The sequence below is a fragment of the Staurois parvus genome, unplaced genomic scaffold (assembly GCF_062004578.1).
Source record: "Staurois parvus isolate SC_StPar_1 unplaced genomic scaffold, SC_StPar_1.0 ptg000389l, whole genome shotgun sequence".
NCBI lineage: Eukaryota > Metazoa > Chordata > Amphibia > Anura > Ranidae > Staurois > Staurois parvus.
In genome coordinates this window covers 2,187,258-2,205,429 of record NW_028318185.1, presented here as the reverse complement: position 1 = coordinate 2,205,429, position 18,172 = coordinate 2,187,258, and the positions used below count along the sequence as shown (strand labels likewise).

At 42.9% G+C, this 18,172-nt stretch overlaps 1 protein-coding gene across 1 annotated transcript in view; it reads left to right on the top strand.

Moving 5' to 3' along the window:
• OC90 (otoconin 90) overlaps positions 1 to 18,172 on the top strand; it is a 143,225-nt gene that overhangs the window by 70,576 nt on the left and 54,477 nt on the right. Inside the window, exons 8-10 of the mRNA XM_089685933.1 lie at positions 3,351 to 3,395; positions 10,660 to 10,707; positions 18,001 to 18,060. Coding sequence (XP_089542059.1) covers positions 3,351 to 3,395; positions 10,660 to 10,707; positions 18,001 to 18,060 — 153 coding nt within the window. The remainder of the gene's footprint in view (positions 1 to 3,350; positions 3,396 to 10,659; positions 10,708 to 18,000; positions 18,061 to 18,172) is intronic.

Below are 18,172 nucleotides of genomic sequence, written 5' to 3'. Positions count from 1 at the left end.
TCTTCTGAGGATGAGGATGAGGATGAAGAAGAAGAAGAAGTAGGATGAAAATAAGAAGAATTCCAAGTCGGCAAAAAGTGTATCTGCAGAGCTCCGCTAAGTGTATCTGCAGAGCTCCGCTAAGTGTATCTGCAGAGCTCAGCGGTTGAAACATTGTATCTATTTGTTTCCATTTATGGAAACAAATAGATACAATGTTTCAACCGCTGTAAATGTGAATGTCAGAGAACTGTCAGAAATAGAGGAGCTCTGCAGATACACTTAGTGGAGCTCTGCAGATACACTTTTTGCCGGTTTGGAATTCTTCTTATTTTCATCCTACTTCTTCTTCTTCTTCTTCTTCTTCATCCTCATCCTCAGAAGAAGAAGAAGAAGAGGATGAGGATGAGGATGAAGAAGAAGAAGTAGGATGAAAATAAGAAGAATTCCAAGCCGGCAAAAAGTGTATCTGCAGAGCTCCACTAAGTGTATCTGCAGAGCTCCGCTAAGAAATAGCGGAGCTCTGCAGATACACTTTTTGCCGGCTTGGAATTCTCCTTTTTCTCATCCTTCTTCTTCTTCTCATCCTTCTTCTTCTTCTCATCCTTCTCCTTCTTCTCATCCTTCTCCTTCTTCTCATCCTTCTCCTTCTTCTCATCCTTCTTCTTCTTCTCATCCTTCTCCTTCTTCTCATCCTTCTTCTTCTTCTTCTCATCCTTCTTCTTCTTCTCATCCTTCTTCTTCTTCTCATCCTTCTCCTTCTTCTCATCCTTCTTCTTCTTCTCATCCTTCTTCTTCTCATCCTTCTCCTTCTTCTCATCCTTCTTCTCATCCTTCTCCTTCTTCTCATCCTTCTCCTTCTTCTCATCCTTCTCCTTCTTCTCATCCTTCTCCTTCTCCTTCTTCTCATCCTTCTCCTTCTTCTCATCCTTCTCCTTCTCCTTCTTCTCATCCTTCTCCTTCTTCTCATCCTTCTCCTTCTTCTCATCCTTCTCCTTCTTCTCATCCTTCTCCTTCTTCTCATCCTTCTCCTTCTTCTCATCCTTCTCCTTCTCCTTCTTCTCATCCTTCTCCTTCTCCTTCTTCTCATCCTTCTCCTTCTCCTTCCTCATCTCCAAGGGCATTTAAATTAAAGGTACAGTGTTCTGCACTAATTTAAAGGCTCTCTGAAGCCTAGAAACCCTTTTTATAAGTTAAATTCGTAGCGAATAAATTCGCATCGAATCGAATTTCTTCCTCAAATTCGGCGAATCAGCCGAATCGAATTTTTGAATAATTCGCTCATCTCTAGTCACTATATCCGGTCTCCTCGGACCCTGCATTCACTATATCTGGTCTCCCCGGACCCCGCATTCACTATATCTGGTCTCCCCGGACCCTGCATTCACTATATCTGGTCTCCCCGGACCCCGCAGTCACTATATCCGGTCTCCCCGGACCCCGCATTCACTATATCTGGTCTCCCCGGACCCTGCATTCACTATATCTGGTCTCCCCGGACCCCGCAGTCACTATATCCGGTCTCCTCGGACCCTGCATTCACTATATCTGGTCTCCCCGGACCCCGCATTCACTATATCCGGTCTCCCCGGACCCTGCATTCACTATATCTGGTCTCCCCGGACCCTGCATTCACTATATCCGGTCTCCCCGGACCCCGCATTCACTATATCCGGTCTCCCCGGACCCTGCATTCACTATATCCAGTCTCCCCGAACCCTGCATTCACTATATCTGGTCTCCCACAGTACACACAACATGGAAATGCAAATAATTTAGTAAATATAAACTGCTAAATACCTTTTCCCATCAGCATTTACCCCAGGTTCACACCTAAGCTATTTCTGCAGCGTTTTGCAGAAACGCAGTATAGTCCATTTAACATGATTTCTTATGGGACAGGTTGACATCTCCGCATTTTCACCCGGTGTGTTTTATGAGAAGGGTCAGGGACTTTTTGGAACACAAAAAGTTGCCTTTTTTGTTTCTATAGACTTCAAGGGAAATGCTGCAGAAAAGCATGTATTGCATTTTTGATGCGTTTTGCAGTTTAAATCTGCCTAGCAATAAAAAACATTTTTAAAAAATGAAAAAAGAAAAGGAAAACACAGCAAAAACACGTGCAAAAATGCAAAACATAATGCAGAAACAGATCAAATGCAACCTGCCTTAGAGCAGTCTTGTGATTTCTATGTGTTATCTAGTCTCCCACAGTACACAGAACATGGAAATGCAATTATTATAGTAAATATAAACTGCTAAATACATTTTCTCATCAGTAGTTAGAGCAGTCTTCTGACTTCAGCAGAGCACTGGTTAAAGCTTGTAGGAGGAGTTTTCTCTGGGAGGATGCAGACCCCCTGACCTCTGTCTGGACAGTGCTGATTGCATGGACTCTCCAAAGAAAAATAAACACCTCTCTAGTAATACAAACCAAACTGAGCATGTGCAGAGTGTCTCCACATGATATGTCTTATCAGGAGATAATAAGGGGGACACTGGAAGAAGGAGAGGATTAGAAAAGACAGGATCAAACAGCCTTTTACACTATGCAAAGGATTAACCCCTTGGGTTGCACAGTGAGTATAACAAGCATGCTTTACTGCATCTACAGACTGATTTTACTGTTGTGGGTTTAGTAACACTTTAAGGGTTACATACAGAGAAAGCACAACAATGCAGATTGCTTTGAGGCTTCATTTGTCTGATTGAAACCATGGGAGGGATCACTGCTCTGAAGACTCATTTAAAGTTGTCCTAAAGGCTGAAGGTTTTTTTTACCTAAAAGTCTGTGTCCCCCCCCCCCAATACTTACCTGAGCCCCCTCTTGATCCAGTGATGTGCATAGGAGCCTCAACTGTCCCGGGTCTCTATCTCCTCATTGGCTGAGACATGGCATCGGAACCATTGGCTCCCACTGCTGCCAATCAACGCCAGTGAGCCAATGAGGAGAGAGTGGTGTGAGTGGCCGAGTTGCGGCTCTAAGTGTCTTATGGACACAAGCAATGAAGCACCAGTGCCCCCGTAAGCAAGCAGCTTGCTTTTGGGGGTACTGGTCAGGGGGGAGGAGCCAGGAGTACCGGTGGGGGACGCAAGAAGAGGAGGATCAGGGCTGCTCTTTGAAAAAAACTACTGCACAGAGCAGGTAGGTATAACATGATTGTTTGTTTGTTTGTTGTAATAAAGGAACCTTTAATATCACTTTAATTTCTGTAAACAACAAGCTGAGAAGCGATCATGCCAATCATCTAAAGAGGAGACTAGAGCACCATCTGCTGGCTGGACAGAATACAATCTTTTGTGTCACATGACTAAAAAAATGTTTTTTTTTAATCCAGTTAACAGTCACAAAAATATTTTCCTCTTTTTAGCTTCTCCAGAAACCACAATCCGGAAAAGTGATACGGATGCAAAATGTAAGTTCTGAACGTTTAAACATTTGCTCAATAATGTGTTCTTTAAATGACTTCCAGGATATATTTCTTTTTTTCAAATAGTTGCACTTTAGCAAAATCATTTTTATTTTTAGATTTGGACAGTTTGGGAGTTAACATTTCTGTAAGGTTTTTTTTTCTGTCTGCGACCTTATTGAGGAGATTTTCTCTCACTTCCTCTCTCTGTGACACCGCCCAAGATCTAATGGTGGAAGTCCTCACCAGGACAGTAAGACACAGCAATAAAATCATTGTCAGCCCTTCCCGCTCTACTAAAATCTTTTTAATTTTGTGGATTGCTTTAAAAAAGTCCTGGATTCTTTCTTGGATACACAGAATATAACTGGATATAACATTTATAGGTAAAGTTGATCCAGGGAATATCCAATTGCCTCTCGGGGGATCAGGAAGGAATTTTTTCCCCAGCAGGAGCAAATTGGATCATGCTTTGCTGGATTTTTTGCCTTCTTCTGGATCAACTATGGGTGTAGGATTATAACTTTATTTTTTTTTAACCACTTCCAGACACTCTCACCCCCTTCCTGTCCAGGCCAATTTTCAGCTTTCAGTGCTGTCGCACTTTGAATCACAATTGCGTGGTCATGCAACACTGTACCCAAATGAATTTTTTAGCATTTGAGACAGATAAAACTTTATTTTGGTGGTATTTATTCACCACTGGGATTTTTTTTTTTGCTATATGGAGTCCACAAATTTTGAAAAAAAGTGTTTTTCTCATAAAATTTTGCAAATAAATAATCTTTCTCCATAAATCTTGGCCAAAATGTATTCAGCTATCTTTTTAGTAAAAAAAATAACCCAAATTTCTTTATAACCAAAAATCATAATTTTTCAAATTTTTTTTTTTACATTTTTATTTAATCTTTTTATATTATTATTTATATTTTGTTTTTGTTTTTTTTGGTTTTTTTTAACATACCGTCACCCTCGCAGTACAGTGTCACCATAGTGACACTGTACTACTTGTGGGGGATGACGAAGATTTTTTTATTTTTTTACACTGATTGCTTTTACACCCATAAAGACTGTAAAAGCAATCATTTCTTCTTCTTCTGGCTGCATTGTTGCAGCCATTGAGAAATAATGTGTGAGCTGTTTTTGGTCACAGCTTGTCATATGGTACAAGACTGTTGTGAATAGCCTTGTACCATGTGACCTCTGTGATCATTCACAGATTTCACATGTAGTAAGCAATGATGTCAGGAAGTGACATCTTGCTTACTACTATTCATGTGATCACTGATTGGCCAATCAGTGATCACATGATCGGGACCTCACACAGAGGTCCAATACAGCAATCAGTGTTCCGCTGTGTCCTCCAGACACAGCGGGCACCGGATCGTGATACCGCACACTCCCGGGGAGCGCGCACAGGCTGTAAATGCGGGCGCCGTTTATGAGTGGCAATCCGCTCCTGCACTGCTCCCGTCCGGCCGTTTATGTACATTGACCGGACAGGAAGTGGTTAAAATAGCGCAGCGCCATATCGCAAAAAATGGCCTGGTCAGGAAGGAGGAAAATCCTCTGGAAGGCAAGTGGTTAAATAATAGGTTTTTCATAGTGGTCTGTACATCAGACTAGAAAAAGAAACAGGGAGGGATTTAGTTCCAAAAGGGGAATTGTCAGGGGACAGTTGAGCGTTAGAGCCGGGACAGTTGAGTGTTAGAGCCGGGACAGTTGAGCGTTAGAGCCGGGACAGTTGAGTGTTAGAGCCGGGACAGTTGAGCGTTTGAGCCGGGACAGTTGAGCGTTAGAGCCGGGACAGTTGAGCGTTAGAGCCGGGACAGTTGAGCGTTTGAGCCGGGACAGTTGAGCGTTTGAGCCGGGACAGTTGAGCGTTTGAGCCGGGACAGTTGAGTGTTAGAGCCGGGACAGTTGAGCGTTTGAGCCGGGACAGTTGAGCGTTAGAGCCAGGACAGTTGAGCGTTAGAGCCGGGACAGTTGAGCGTTAGAGCCGGGACAGTTGAGCGTTAGAGCTGGCACATTTCAGCAGAAGAAGGCCATGACAATCTGATGTTCTGATTTTTGTGTTTTTGGGAGTCATCCTCTACTTTGATATGAGAGTTCAGAGGAAATCTTTGGAATAGTTTAGAGAGTTCTGAAGTTGCTAATTTGTTCCCTGTGACTTGGGTGACTGATAGGCTTGTACTGGTTTCCTCAGAATAGCTTGTGGGCTTCCAGCATCTACAAACCAGCTGTCTCCATCTCCTGAATATTCAGCAAGGCTCCTCATTATACCTCCAAGGCTGTGATTTATGCATGCAAAGGTGTGCTGGGGAATAAGTGCAGGAAAGGATATTTATAAATGACTTCTCATATCTACAATGATAATTGTATTCACAAAACAGCAGATGTATGTGTAGAGACACAGGGCTTTGAAATATTCCTTCCTTCGATATGTGGGAGGGCAGATGCTTCTTGTTTTCTGGTTTTCTACTTCTCAAAATGAAATGTGGTCTCATTTTTATCATTTTTGATTTTTTTTTTTATTTCTGATATTTTAAAAGGGAATTGATTTGGTTTTTTTTAGTGTTTGTATGAAACATTTTTTAATTTAATTCGAACAAATAAATACTTAGTTCAGGGTGTATCAGTGACAATCCACTAGCTTTTGGAAACCGCTGCAAATGTTAACAGCTTCTGCTGCAATTTTTAGGTTCCTCAAAAAGGACTCTATGCATTATTTAACCATTTGCCAGAGCCAATTTTGCATTTTTTGCACAAAAAAGAAAACAAATTTTAGGCCTGAAGGTTAGTTAAAACCCCCACACAGTATATGTTTTCTGAAAGAAGAGACCGTGAAGAATAAAATGGTGGTAGTTCCAATTTTATTGTTAGAAATTACCTTGGGTGGATCTGTCCCTAAAGTACAAAGTGGTGCCCCACTCAAATTCGAAACGTTCCAAAAAAGCTTGATACATGGACTTTTTAGGTGCCACAAAGAGAAACACATAAACCATTTATAGTTAAAACAAGGGAGCACACCTCCCAATTTTGCACTTTATTATACAAAACATTAAAAATAGTAATACAAAAATCCAGATTAAAATTCCTTAGAAGCGAATACCATCATATCATAGTTTATTGCATCATCAAAGTGTTGTTGGAGCATCAGCTCTTAGCAAAATATAGAATCCAGTTCAAAGCTGGCTATGGTTCCTCAACATGTTTCACAGGACACTATGCATGCCTCTTCAGGAGGATAATAACTGCTGCTGTTAGCATAGCAAATCTGAAGAAAACACACATCATTATGTACAAAACATACATAATATAAAATATACATAGATAAAGTTACAATATGTGGTAAAACCTAGTACATCCATATGAAGATGGATATGGGTCCAGAAATGTTCATGTGTGGTGGACATGTGGAGGACACCTAATAGTCCATGTATTGACCTTTTTTGGAATGTTTCCAGTTTTATTGCGGTTTATCAAGCATTCATTTTTTTGCTTATTTTCAATTTTTATTAGTCTTTTTTAAAAGTTAACAAAGCATTAGGAAAGGTAATGGCATTCCATTACTTAAGAACATCTCAGCATGTGACAACATAAAGAAAGATCATGTAAAATAATTTCCAAGAATCCAGACATCAAGGTATCGAAGGAATACATTAAGCACTCATTTTTAGTAAACAATATGCTAAAGTTCATTTTAGGGCACATAAATGCAATAGATTACCCAATTTTGTTGTAAATTATGTACGATGAGGTTGTGCCGATTAAATAGATACCCAATAAGTCAAGTTTTAAAATTGTGCATGTCTGTAAAACTACAGCAAACTTCAGTAACCTATATTTTCCACAGGTGACTCTTTACAGCATCAGATCTTGGACAATTCATTGAACTAAGCTTGGGTACAATGTTAGCGGTCATTCTAGGATAAAGGAGGCTTACAGCTACAGATCTTTTTCCATTGGATGGCCATAGAGAAGATAAAAAAATGGCCTTTTCCTCCAATATGTTGTTTTTAACACATTTTCAGATCTGATAGTTCCTGAAATCTTTACATCCCAACCTGCCACCATTTTGAACTTGATGTTTGGCCCTTAGACCTGAGCAGTATGTAGAGGAAGCACTGTTTTGTAAAATGGTAATAGAAGAATATCTAGCCTCAAGTAACTTGTCCCCAGTCTCTCATTATGTTCTGTGGCTTGGATCCAGCCTCTAACTCTCATCTCTTCTAAAATGTCTTCTAACTTGATCATCATCTGCTCAAGTATGTCACTAGTCTCTGACCCTCCTTTCCTCTTGTATGTGTTCAGTCTGACTATCATTTCCTCTAGTGTGTCTCCAGTCTCTGACCATTTTTTGCTCTTGTATGTCTCCATCTCTGACCATAATTTCTTCTAGTATGTCCCCAGTCTGACTATCATTTCTTTTAGTATGTCTCCATCTCTGACCATAAATTCTTCTAGTATGTCCCCAGTCTGACTATCATTTCTTTTAGTATGTCTCCATCTCTGACCATACATTCTTCTAGTATGTCCCCAGTCTCTGACCCTCATTTCCTCTTGTATGTGTTCAGTCTGACTATCATTTCCTCTAGTGTGTCTCCAGTCTCTGACCATTTTTTGCTCTAGTATTTCTCCATCTCTGACCATAAATTCTTCTAGTATGTCCCCAGTCTGACTATCATTTCTTTTAGTATGTCTCCATCTCTGACCATAAATTCTTCTAGTATGTCCCCAGTCTGACTATCATTTCTTTTAGTATGTCTCCATCTCTGACCATAAATTCTTCTAGTATGTCCCCAGTCTGACTATCATTTCTTTTAGTATGTCTCCATCTCTGACCATAAATTCTTCTAGTATGTCCCCAGTCTGACTATCATTTCTTTTAGTATGTCTCCATCTCTGACCATAAATTCTTCTAGTATGTCCCCAGTCTGACTATCATTTCTTTTAGTATGTCTCCATCTCTGACCATAAATTATTCTAGTATGTCCCCAGTCTGACTATCATTTCTTTTAGTATGTCTCCATCTCTGACCATAAATTCTTCTAGTATGTCGTCAGTCTGACTATCATTTCCACAACTAGGTCTCCAGTCTCTGGCCATAATTTCCTCTAGTATGTCCTCAGTCTACAAAAATAAAAATGTAAACTGCGCACAATATGTGGAAATAAAATAAACTAAACAAAGAAGCAAACACCACAGAGGATATCCTCTCTAAAAAAAGAGATTAAATAGTATGTGTTGCACTAATATGTGAAAACTACAACTAAATAATGAACAATCTACATGTAATACATAATACAATACCCAAAAATCTCAGTAAAAATTACCAATAAAGTGCAAAAATTTGAAAATACAAAACTAAGTTATCATTAACGTGCACAGAATATGAAACCAATAGCCAAGTATAAAACCAAAAAGTAAAAAATCCAAAAGTGAATTATGTAACAGTCCCCTTGAGAGCATGCAATCCAAACTCAGTGATCTTCATTTTACCAGTGACACCCAACACCACTGTATATGTAAGATGTGGGCTTACCAGTACTGACACCCTTATTCAGAGTGGTCAGTAAATGCACCAACGGTATGCAAATATGAGGCCTCTCGGAGGCTGGGCCATGACGCTGGAAGGTTGCATATTTGTGTACCCAATAGAAACAAGCATGTGCAGAGAGTGCGCACCCTGCGTGCTCCCAGCACAATTACCAGGGCTTCACGGAAGGGTCTCGATCACTACTTCCGATCGGGACCTTTCCAATCATGTGACCACCGTGACAGCCAAGCACAGCAGTCACATGACCCTAATCCCTGACCTGCCTCCTGGTATCACAAACCCTTTAAAGGGCTAGGAGGCGCCGAAAACAAGAGATTAATATGCCAAAAAGGGAAACCTCCACATCAATCCAGCCACTGCTGGTTCAAAGCACCACTCATTAGAAGAAAGCTGAATGTATTTACATAAAAACAGAAAAAACATCTCTCATAGTGTAGATGACTTAACACAACATTTAATAGTTTCAATATAGTCACTAAACGGCATCAAAGTCCACAAATTCAGGTAAGGCTTACGTGATAAAGTCACGGGAAAGGCTCCGCTCGACATGTTTCGTCATAACAGACATCTTTCAGATCTAGTTCCCAGTCTGACTATCATTTCCTGTACTAAGTATCCAGTCTCTGACCATTATTTCCTCTAGTATGTCCCCAGTCTCTTACCATCATCTCCTCTAGTATGTCCCCAGTCTCTTACCCTCATCTCCTCTAGTATGTCCCCAGTCTGACTATCATTCATTTCCTCTAGTATGTCCCCAGTCTGTGATAATCATTTCCTCTAGTATGTCTCCAGTCTCTGATCACCATCTCCTCTAGTAGGTCTCCAGTCTCTGACCATCATTTGCTCTAGTATGCCCCCAGTCTCTGATAATCATTTCCTCTAGCATGTCCCCAGTCTCTGACCATCATCTCCTCTAGTATGTCTCCAGTCTCTGACCATCATCTCCTCTAGTATGACCCCAGTCTCTGACCATCATTTCCTCTAGTAGGTCTCCAGTGTCTGATAATCATTTCCTCTAGTATTTCTCCAGTCTCTGATAATCATTTCCTCTAGTATGTCTCCAGTCTCTGGTAATCATCTCCTCTAGTATGTCCCTAGTCTGACTATCATTTCCTCCAGTCTCTGACCATCATTTCCTCTAATATGTCTCCAGTCTCTGATAATCATTTCCTCTAGTATGTCTCCAGTCTCTGATAATCTTCTTCTCTAGTATGTCACTAGTCTGACTATCATTTCCTCCAGTCTCTGACCATCTCCTCTAGTATGTCTCCAGTCTCTGATAATCATTTCCTCTAGTATGTCTCCAGTCTCTGATAATCATTTCCTCTAGTATGTCCCTAATCTGACTAACATTTCCTCCAGTCTCTGACCATCATCTCCTCTAGTATGTCTCCAGTCTCTGATGATCATTTCCTCTAGTATGTCTCCAGTCTGTGACCATCATTTTCTCCAGCATGTCCCCAAACTTTGAAAATCATCCCCTCTAATATGTCCCCAGTCTCTGACCATCATCTCTTCTCAAACCATACATATACTGAACATTATATGCAACCCTTTGGTGATGTTGAGGGCCAAAACTGAGATTCCCCCATACTTTGTACACTGAAAACCACTGCTTTACATATTTGCCTGTGAATGGTTATTTATTGACTCTTTGATATGAAATTAGGAGTCGTGTAATTGAATGTATTATATCCTTGTACCTTTCAGCAGCGCACAACAGAAGCATGTACTTCATGTACATTCCAGGACAAGAAGGTATGCCTTCTCCACATCCATTCTAAGCATATGCATTTGCCACAGCACCAGTGTTGGGCTCAGGGGCGGACTGACAACTCATGGGGCTCCCGGACAATAGGGGATCATGGGGCCCCTGTGTCCTTGCCCAAACTTAAAAAAGCCTATGAAAAATGTACCAGGGGCATCTCATGGGGCCCCCTACTGACCCCGGGCCCTCGGGCAGTGCCGAGTTTCCAAATAGTCAGTCTGCCCCTGGTTGGGCTTTTAATGTTCTTGCAAAATGACCTTTCCATTCTAGTCTGCTGCCAGCTATGGGGATTTAAAGGTGAATTTAAGCCACATATAAACACAGATGAATGCAGTTTTGTAATAATCATTACGCCTTTAAATGCATTATTTTTAAATGTAAAATGTCCCTGTACAGTAAAGCTTGAAGAGGTAGAAGCAGTACAAGGAACCAATCAGCTGTACTGCAGTGCTCATGTGCTAACAAGACACATACTGATAGAAGGAGAGAACAGAGTGACAGAGAGATGAACTTAGCAGTCTGCTGCTTCTTCTTTCACTGTCCAGTCACAGGCTGGGGGAGGGACAAGACCTGTAAGTGTTACTTAACTGCAGTAAAGAAAATCGGGTCTCTTGCCCTTCCAGACAGAGCTGTACTGTGTGACAAAGCTGTGTAAACCTCAAGACCGGATGGACACAAATACAAATCTTTTAGCCCCTGGTGTTGTTCCTTGTTTATTGCAAACTACTGTACCCCAGAGAAGCCTAATGGGGAAGCCCAATACACAGGACATTTTGTGAATAGATATGTGCAGACATTTTAGAATTCAGTGTCCTAAAGTTAAAGCTGAATTCTGGGTTCACCTACCTATCCCCCCTATACACATCCCTACTACAGCACTGGATTGATGGTACCCCCCCCCCCATAAACAGCTCCATGTAGGGTCCAAGACAGTGGGCTTAGCTTTCTTACAAGGGAGGGGTGGGGGCTGGAATGGTTAATATTTGCCCAGAGCTGACCTTTAAGGCTAAACTCTAGATGCAAACATTTTTATTGAAATGTATTCCTCTGTGGCTGCAGAAGATATAAATCCATCTTTGTGTGCCAAATTTATTTATTTCAGGTACTTATATAGCGCCATCAATTTACGCAGCACTTTACATATACATTGTACATTTACATCAGTCCCTAACCCTCAAGGGGCGTACAATCTAAGGTCCCTAACTCACATTCATACATACACATACTAGGGACAATTTAGACAGGAGACAATTCACCTACCTGCATGTCTTTGGAGTGTGGGAGGAAACCGGAGTACCCGGAGGAAACCCACGCAGGCACAGGGAGAACGTGCAAACTCCAGGCAGGTGGTGCCATGGTTGGGATTCGAACCGACGACCCTAGTACTGCCAGGTGGAAGTGCTCACCATTTAGCCACTGTGCTGCCCAAATGCCTTTCAAACCCACATGCCAGACGTTACCTTGTAAAAGTAGCAGTGACATCATCACTGTGTTATACATAGCCTGGTCAGAGAGCAGAGTTGGGGGAGGGACCCAGCAAGCTCCACCCACTGCAGGCTTCCTGCTGAAAACTGCAGGAGGGAGCGGAGACAAGACCAGTCACCCTGTACAAGAAAAGAGAGCAACACTCACTGGTCTTGTCTCCGCCCCTTCATGTAGTTGATCTGGAAGAAATCTACATCAAACACCAAGATTCAAATAAGGGTACACATGGACCTTGTATTTATACAATTAAATAGAATGTTTGCTTAGCTCAGGTTTCAATTTCAAAGTGGATCTAAAGGCAGATGGTTTTTTTACCATTCTATGCATTAAGGTAAAAAAAGTTCTGGGTGTAGCTCCCACATCAACTCCCCCCTTATACTCATCTCAATTCAGCATGAGAGTTGTGCTCGATGTGCATGAGAGCTCTCCCAGGCAGGGGCGGACTGACCATTTGGAAACTCGGGCACTACCCGAGGGCCCAGGGTCAGTAGGGGGCCCCATGAGATGCCCCTGGTACCTTTTTCATAGCCTTTTTTGAGTTTGGGCAAGGACACAGGGGCCCCATGATCCCCTATTGCCTGGGGGCCCCATGAGTTGTCAGTCCGCCCCTGCTCCCATGTCTCTCTTTTCCTCATTGGCTCACACAGCAGTGGGAGCCATTGGGCTTGATATTGGGGCACTCGATTGGGGGGAGGGGGGTTGGGGGGAGCCAGGACTGCTGGCGAGGGACCCAAAAAGAAGAGGATCAGGGCTGTGTTGTGCAAAACCATTGCACAGAGCAGGTAAGTATAACATGTTTGCTATTTTTTTCTTTAAAAAATTGCAACCTTTAGAATCACTTTAACCTATCACATCTACTTGCTGTAGTAAAAAAGTCTCCAGCACAGGGATTTTAAAGCCCAAGCCATGCCCCACCCCCCACCTTCCCCCACTGGAGGTTCCTCAGACAGTATTCTATGCTTTTGGGGTTTTATTCTTACATTTTCTAGATGTCTTCAGCTCAGTCATATGACACTGCAGGATCCTCTTCCTTTGTGTCTCTTCCTGGAGCTGGGCAGGCCTCATTGAATGCAAAGGCTGGACCTCAGCACTACTTTCTGCCTCATTGCACTGCAAGTACACCATAGTGTAGGGAGCAGGTCCTTGATGCCCTGCACTCACAGTATGTCCTCAGTCTTCCAGGTTGAATGGCACTGGGTACAGGCAAACTGAGGACATCGTGTGGTGGAATAGAGGTACTGCAGGGCACAGCACTGGAGAGAAGCAGCTTGATCTGTTTTTTTTTATTTTTAACACCTACTTGAAGATTTTTTTAAAATTAAAAGAAATTAATCTAGAGTTGATCTTTAACAGCTTCTGATGTGTTACAAAACATCTATTAGTCTACAGCTTCCTTTAAAAGCTGGGGCTTGATTTTATTACATCAATGAAATGTATATAATGATTCTCCTCCAGCAATGCTATGTATTACTCCTTCACGCATGGAATTATTACATTCTCATTAGATTTTTAATTTTAACACAATTTATGGATCATGTAGAAGCAGCGGGCTGCATGTTCTCCCGCCATGAATGTTCTATGAGTGTAGAAAGCTGGCTATTAAACGTATAGATTTCCAGCTCAGCAGGGAATAGCCATGTCTGTGGGAATGAGAGGCAATTATTTTAGTCTCTTGGAAAGCGAAGCAGAAATAACTGTATCCTTTCATTACCATTCCCACTCCTGGGGGGGGGGGTTGACGTCAATTAGACAATCTCTACAAGAAGCTGAGGATGCTCCTGGCCCTCTAGGTGTAGAAGAACTACACGGTACCAGCATGGCCTATTAACTTTGAATATGCTCCCCTGGGGTTCTGGGCTCAGTACCTAGCAGGGCACCTGGGTTTGTGTGGCTTTAAAGGTTTTCTAATGGTTTACAAAAGTCATGACTTACAACAGAACACTAAGGCTCATTCATATCAGCAGCATTGGGCAAGCTTGCTCAATGCAGTCCCAACTCAGTTTGCCAATTAACTTCTTGGCTGGAAACTTTTCAGGTTCACCACCAGAGATAAAAACAACAACCCATAATGCAGTGCATAGACTTTGCTCAGGTATGCTGAGTTACAAAAGCTAGTAATTTAAAGGGATGGAAATCCAACACACTTTCTATGGAAGAATGGGCTAACACTAACCATGAGTGTTGGACCTGTTAAGAAAAGCTGTGTTGGAGATTTTTTTTGGCATCAGTATATATTCCAAAAGGCAATACCCAGCTTTCCATGCATTTAGTTTGAAAACAGCTTTTTTATTAGCCTGATAAAAGGCCTAAATCATTAATTAAGTTCCCCCCCTCCTTTAGACTCATTTAATTTCAGGTACTTATATAGTGATGTCAATTTACACAGCACTTTACATGTATATTGTACATTCACATCAGTCCCTAACCCTCAAGGGGTGTACAATCTAAGGTCCCTAACTCACATTCATACATACACATACTAGGGCCAATTTAGACAGGATCCAGTTAACCTACCAGCATGTCTTTGGAGAGTGGGAGGAAACTGGAGTACCCAAAGGAAACCCACGCAGGCACATGGAGAACATGCAAACTCCAGGCAGGTGGTGCCATGGTTGGGATTTGAACCAACGACCCTAGTACTGCCAATCAGAAGTGCTAACCATTTAGCCCCTGTGCTGTCTACTCCTGCGGGGTTCACTGCAAAATTTGCAAACTTTGAACTTCAAGCAAAATATACAAACCTGTTTAATAACCAAACCCAGGCAGATCTCTTCACCCCCGGAGGAGCCCGCTATTTAGGTCCCTAGGCTCTTTCCCAGTACATGCACCCACAGCCAAGCATGCAGTCCCTCTCTTGTCTCAGTAATCAGTATAGGGGTATGCTTTTCTGATGCTATATTCCAGAACGTAAACTTGGATGGGTATAGAGTTGCTGTGGGATACTCCAAGAAACTTGAGGACAATGAACTTCATCCCCAAAATCTGAGCACAGTCCTTGCAGCAGCAAATAATGGGCTGAGCTATACTAGGACTCCATGAACAATGTCCCTTTTGAGTAACGTTGACTCTAGCACACGGGGGATAGTAGCAGCACACAGTCAATGTTACTCACTAATGTCCTTGGATAATTGGATGCTTCCTTCCACTATCTTCCAGACACTAAAATTCTCCAGGCCAGATGCCCAGACAAATGTCCCTCAGTCAGCTCCAGTGGATTTCAAGAGAAAAGCCCCCCCACCCCCACCCACCCAGCTAGCACAGCTGGGACCTCAATGAGCAGCAGACACATGGCAGCCTGCCCAGAGGGGCAACAGCCCTTCAAGCTGGGATCTTCTCCTCTAGCACAAGAACCCCTCTGTTCCAAGACCCAGGCTATTTCTTCTTCCTTCCAGTCACCATCTGGGTACTACTCTCCAGGGATTGGCCAAAGCTGCATTAATATTCAACTGCTGATTTGACTTTCCTAGCCCATTGTTTTCTAGATCCTTTCCAGAAAGACAGCGGGAAGCAGTCAACCTGCAGTCAGTAAAACCAAGCACCTACAGTATCTAGGGGGGTGCTACAATAAGAAGAGAGGGAATAAGGGTATTGGTTGCCCCAGGACAAGAAAGCACAGACAGCAACAAAAATATGGGATTGTACTTACCCACAAATGCCCAGCCAATCAAAATACAAAATAAACATATTAAAGTTAAAGTGGAACTTGAGTTTGTTCTTGACAAGCTCCAGCGCCTCCACTATTGTGCATGCAAAGATGCACCCTTGAGGCTCTGTGTCCTGGCAGATCCATTGGAGCATCTGTGCATGCGCAGGGGGAGTTCCTGTTCAAGTGTGAAGACATAGAAGGGTTCATATTTCCCTGCTGCCAGTCAGTGCGCATGCATAGATGTGCCACAGGACTCTCTCAGGACCTGAGCCCTGTAGCACATCTGTGCACAATGAGAGGGTGGGGAGAACATCTTGCCTATGTGAGAAAAATGGAAGTGCTGCTATGCCGAACAAAAAAAAATATGCCCATGGGTCAGAGAGGGAGGAAGGAGGAGGCAGGGAAGCGCTCATTTAGGCTGAAGGTCCACTTAAACACACAAGCGTGTGGCAAAAAATGGCCATGGCCCATTATTGGGGTTTTAGCCACTTACCCCCCCCCCCCCCCAGAGGATTTACCCCCCTTCCTGACCAGGCCACTTTTTGCGTTATGGCGCTGCGTTATTTAACTGACAATTGTGAGGTCATGCAACACTGCACCCAAATTAAATTTAACTCACAAACTGAGCTTTCTTTTGGTGGTATTTGATTGTCTGTGCGGTTTTTATTTTTTGCACTATGAAAAACAAAAAGACCATCAATTTTGAGAAAAAAACAATATTTTTGACTTTTTGCTCTTAAACATGTCCAGTAAAAAAAATGTTGTCATAAATTTAGGCAAAAAATGTATTCTGCTACATATCTGCTAAAAAAAATCCCAATACGTGTAAATTACAAAGTTATAGCGCTTACAAATGACGGTATATATACTGGACTCATTTTTTCTTTTTACTAGTAATGGCGGTGATCAGCAACTTATAGCGGGACTTCGAGACTGCGGTGGACATTCTGACACTGGGGGGAACTGACTTGGTGTCACTGACATCCCCAGTGACAAAAAAAGCACTGACACTGTACTAATGGCACTGGGCAGGAAGGGGTTAACATGTGAGGCGATGAAAGGGTTAACTGTGGGCTGTTTTACTTGGGGCTCTGTGTGCTTCACTGTAAGCACACTGCTTTGTATGGCTCTGCTATGTACAGCCATGCAAAGCAGTGTGCTCAAGCTGACAGGGAGGAGAACTGTTTTGTTTACAAACAGTTCTCCCCCCGGTTAGAGATGCTCAGCAATCATCGGGCGCCGGCAAGTAATCACCGGCTGGGACCCGGTGATTGACAGCTGTGTCCGCGAATGGCGGTGCGGGCAGGGCACATGCATGCCTTGCGCACCCCCCCACCTGGAAATGTAAAATCTCGTATATATATGTGATTTTGCGCACCCGTGCCACCCTGTTGCAGTACTTCTGCTATAGGGCGGATGCTAAGCGATAAACCAAATAACCAGACCTGAGCTGGCCACCTAGTCTAATGACTAGCCCACTTCCTCTGAGTCTAGGCCATCCTGGACCCACCCCAGCTTGTGACTGGACAGTGAAAGGAGAAGCAGTACAGGGATGAGCTCATCTCTGTGCCAGTCTACTCTCTCACCTTGTGCTGCTTCTTCCTTTCACACGCCAGCTCTGCTGTACATGGACTGGCTGGGACCCGGTGATTGACAGCTGTGTCCGCGAATGGCGGTGCGGGCAGGGCACATGCATGCCTTGCGCACCCCCCCACCTGGAAGTGTAAAATCTCGTATATATATGTGATTTTGCGCACCCGTGCCACCCTGTTGCAGTACTTCTGCTATAGGGCGGATGCTAAGCGATAAACCAAATAACCAGACCTGAACTGGCCACCTAGTCTAATGACTAGCCCACTTCCTCTGAGTCTAGGCCATCCTGGACCCACCCCAGCTTGTGACTGGACAGTGAAAGGTGAAGCAGTACAGGGATGAGCTCATCTCTGTGCCAGTCTACTCTCTCACCTTGTGCTGCTTCTTCCTTTCACACGCCAGCCCTGCTGTACATGGACTACAATAGGCTGATACCAGGTCAAATTCAGGTACTTTCACTGCTTCCATTTAGAAAATACATTTCATGAAGTATAATTGATTACAGAACTGCATTGATCTGATATTTGTCACTTATTTGGGGCCTTTATTGTTTTTTTAGAAGTGCAGAGTGAACCGACATCTCTCCCTTCTGCAGAGGAGCTCATGACAACCGTGACAGGTGAGCTTTATTTTTATTCTTTTATTATTTCGGAGGTATAAGGGATGATGCATTACATCGGCAGGCTTCTTCCCTTCATAGGGATGTTACATTCGAGGACATTATGCACGGG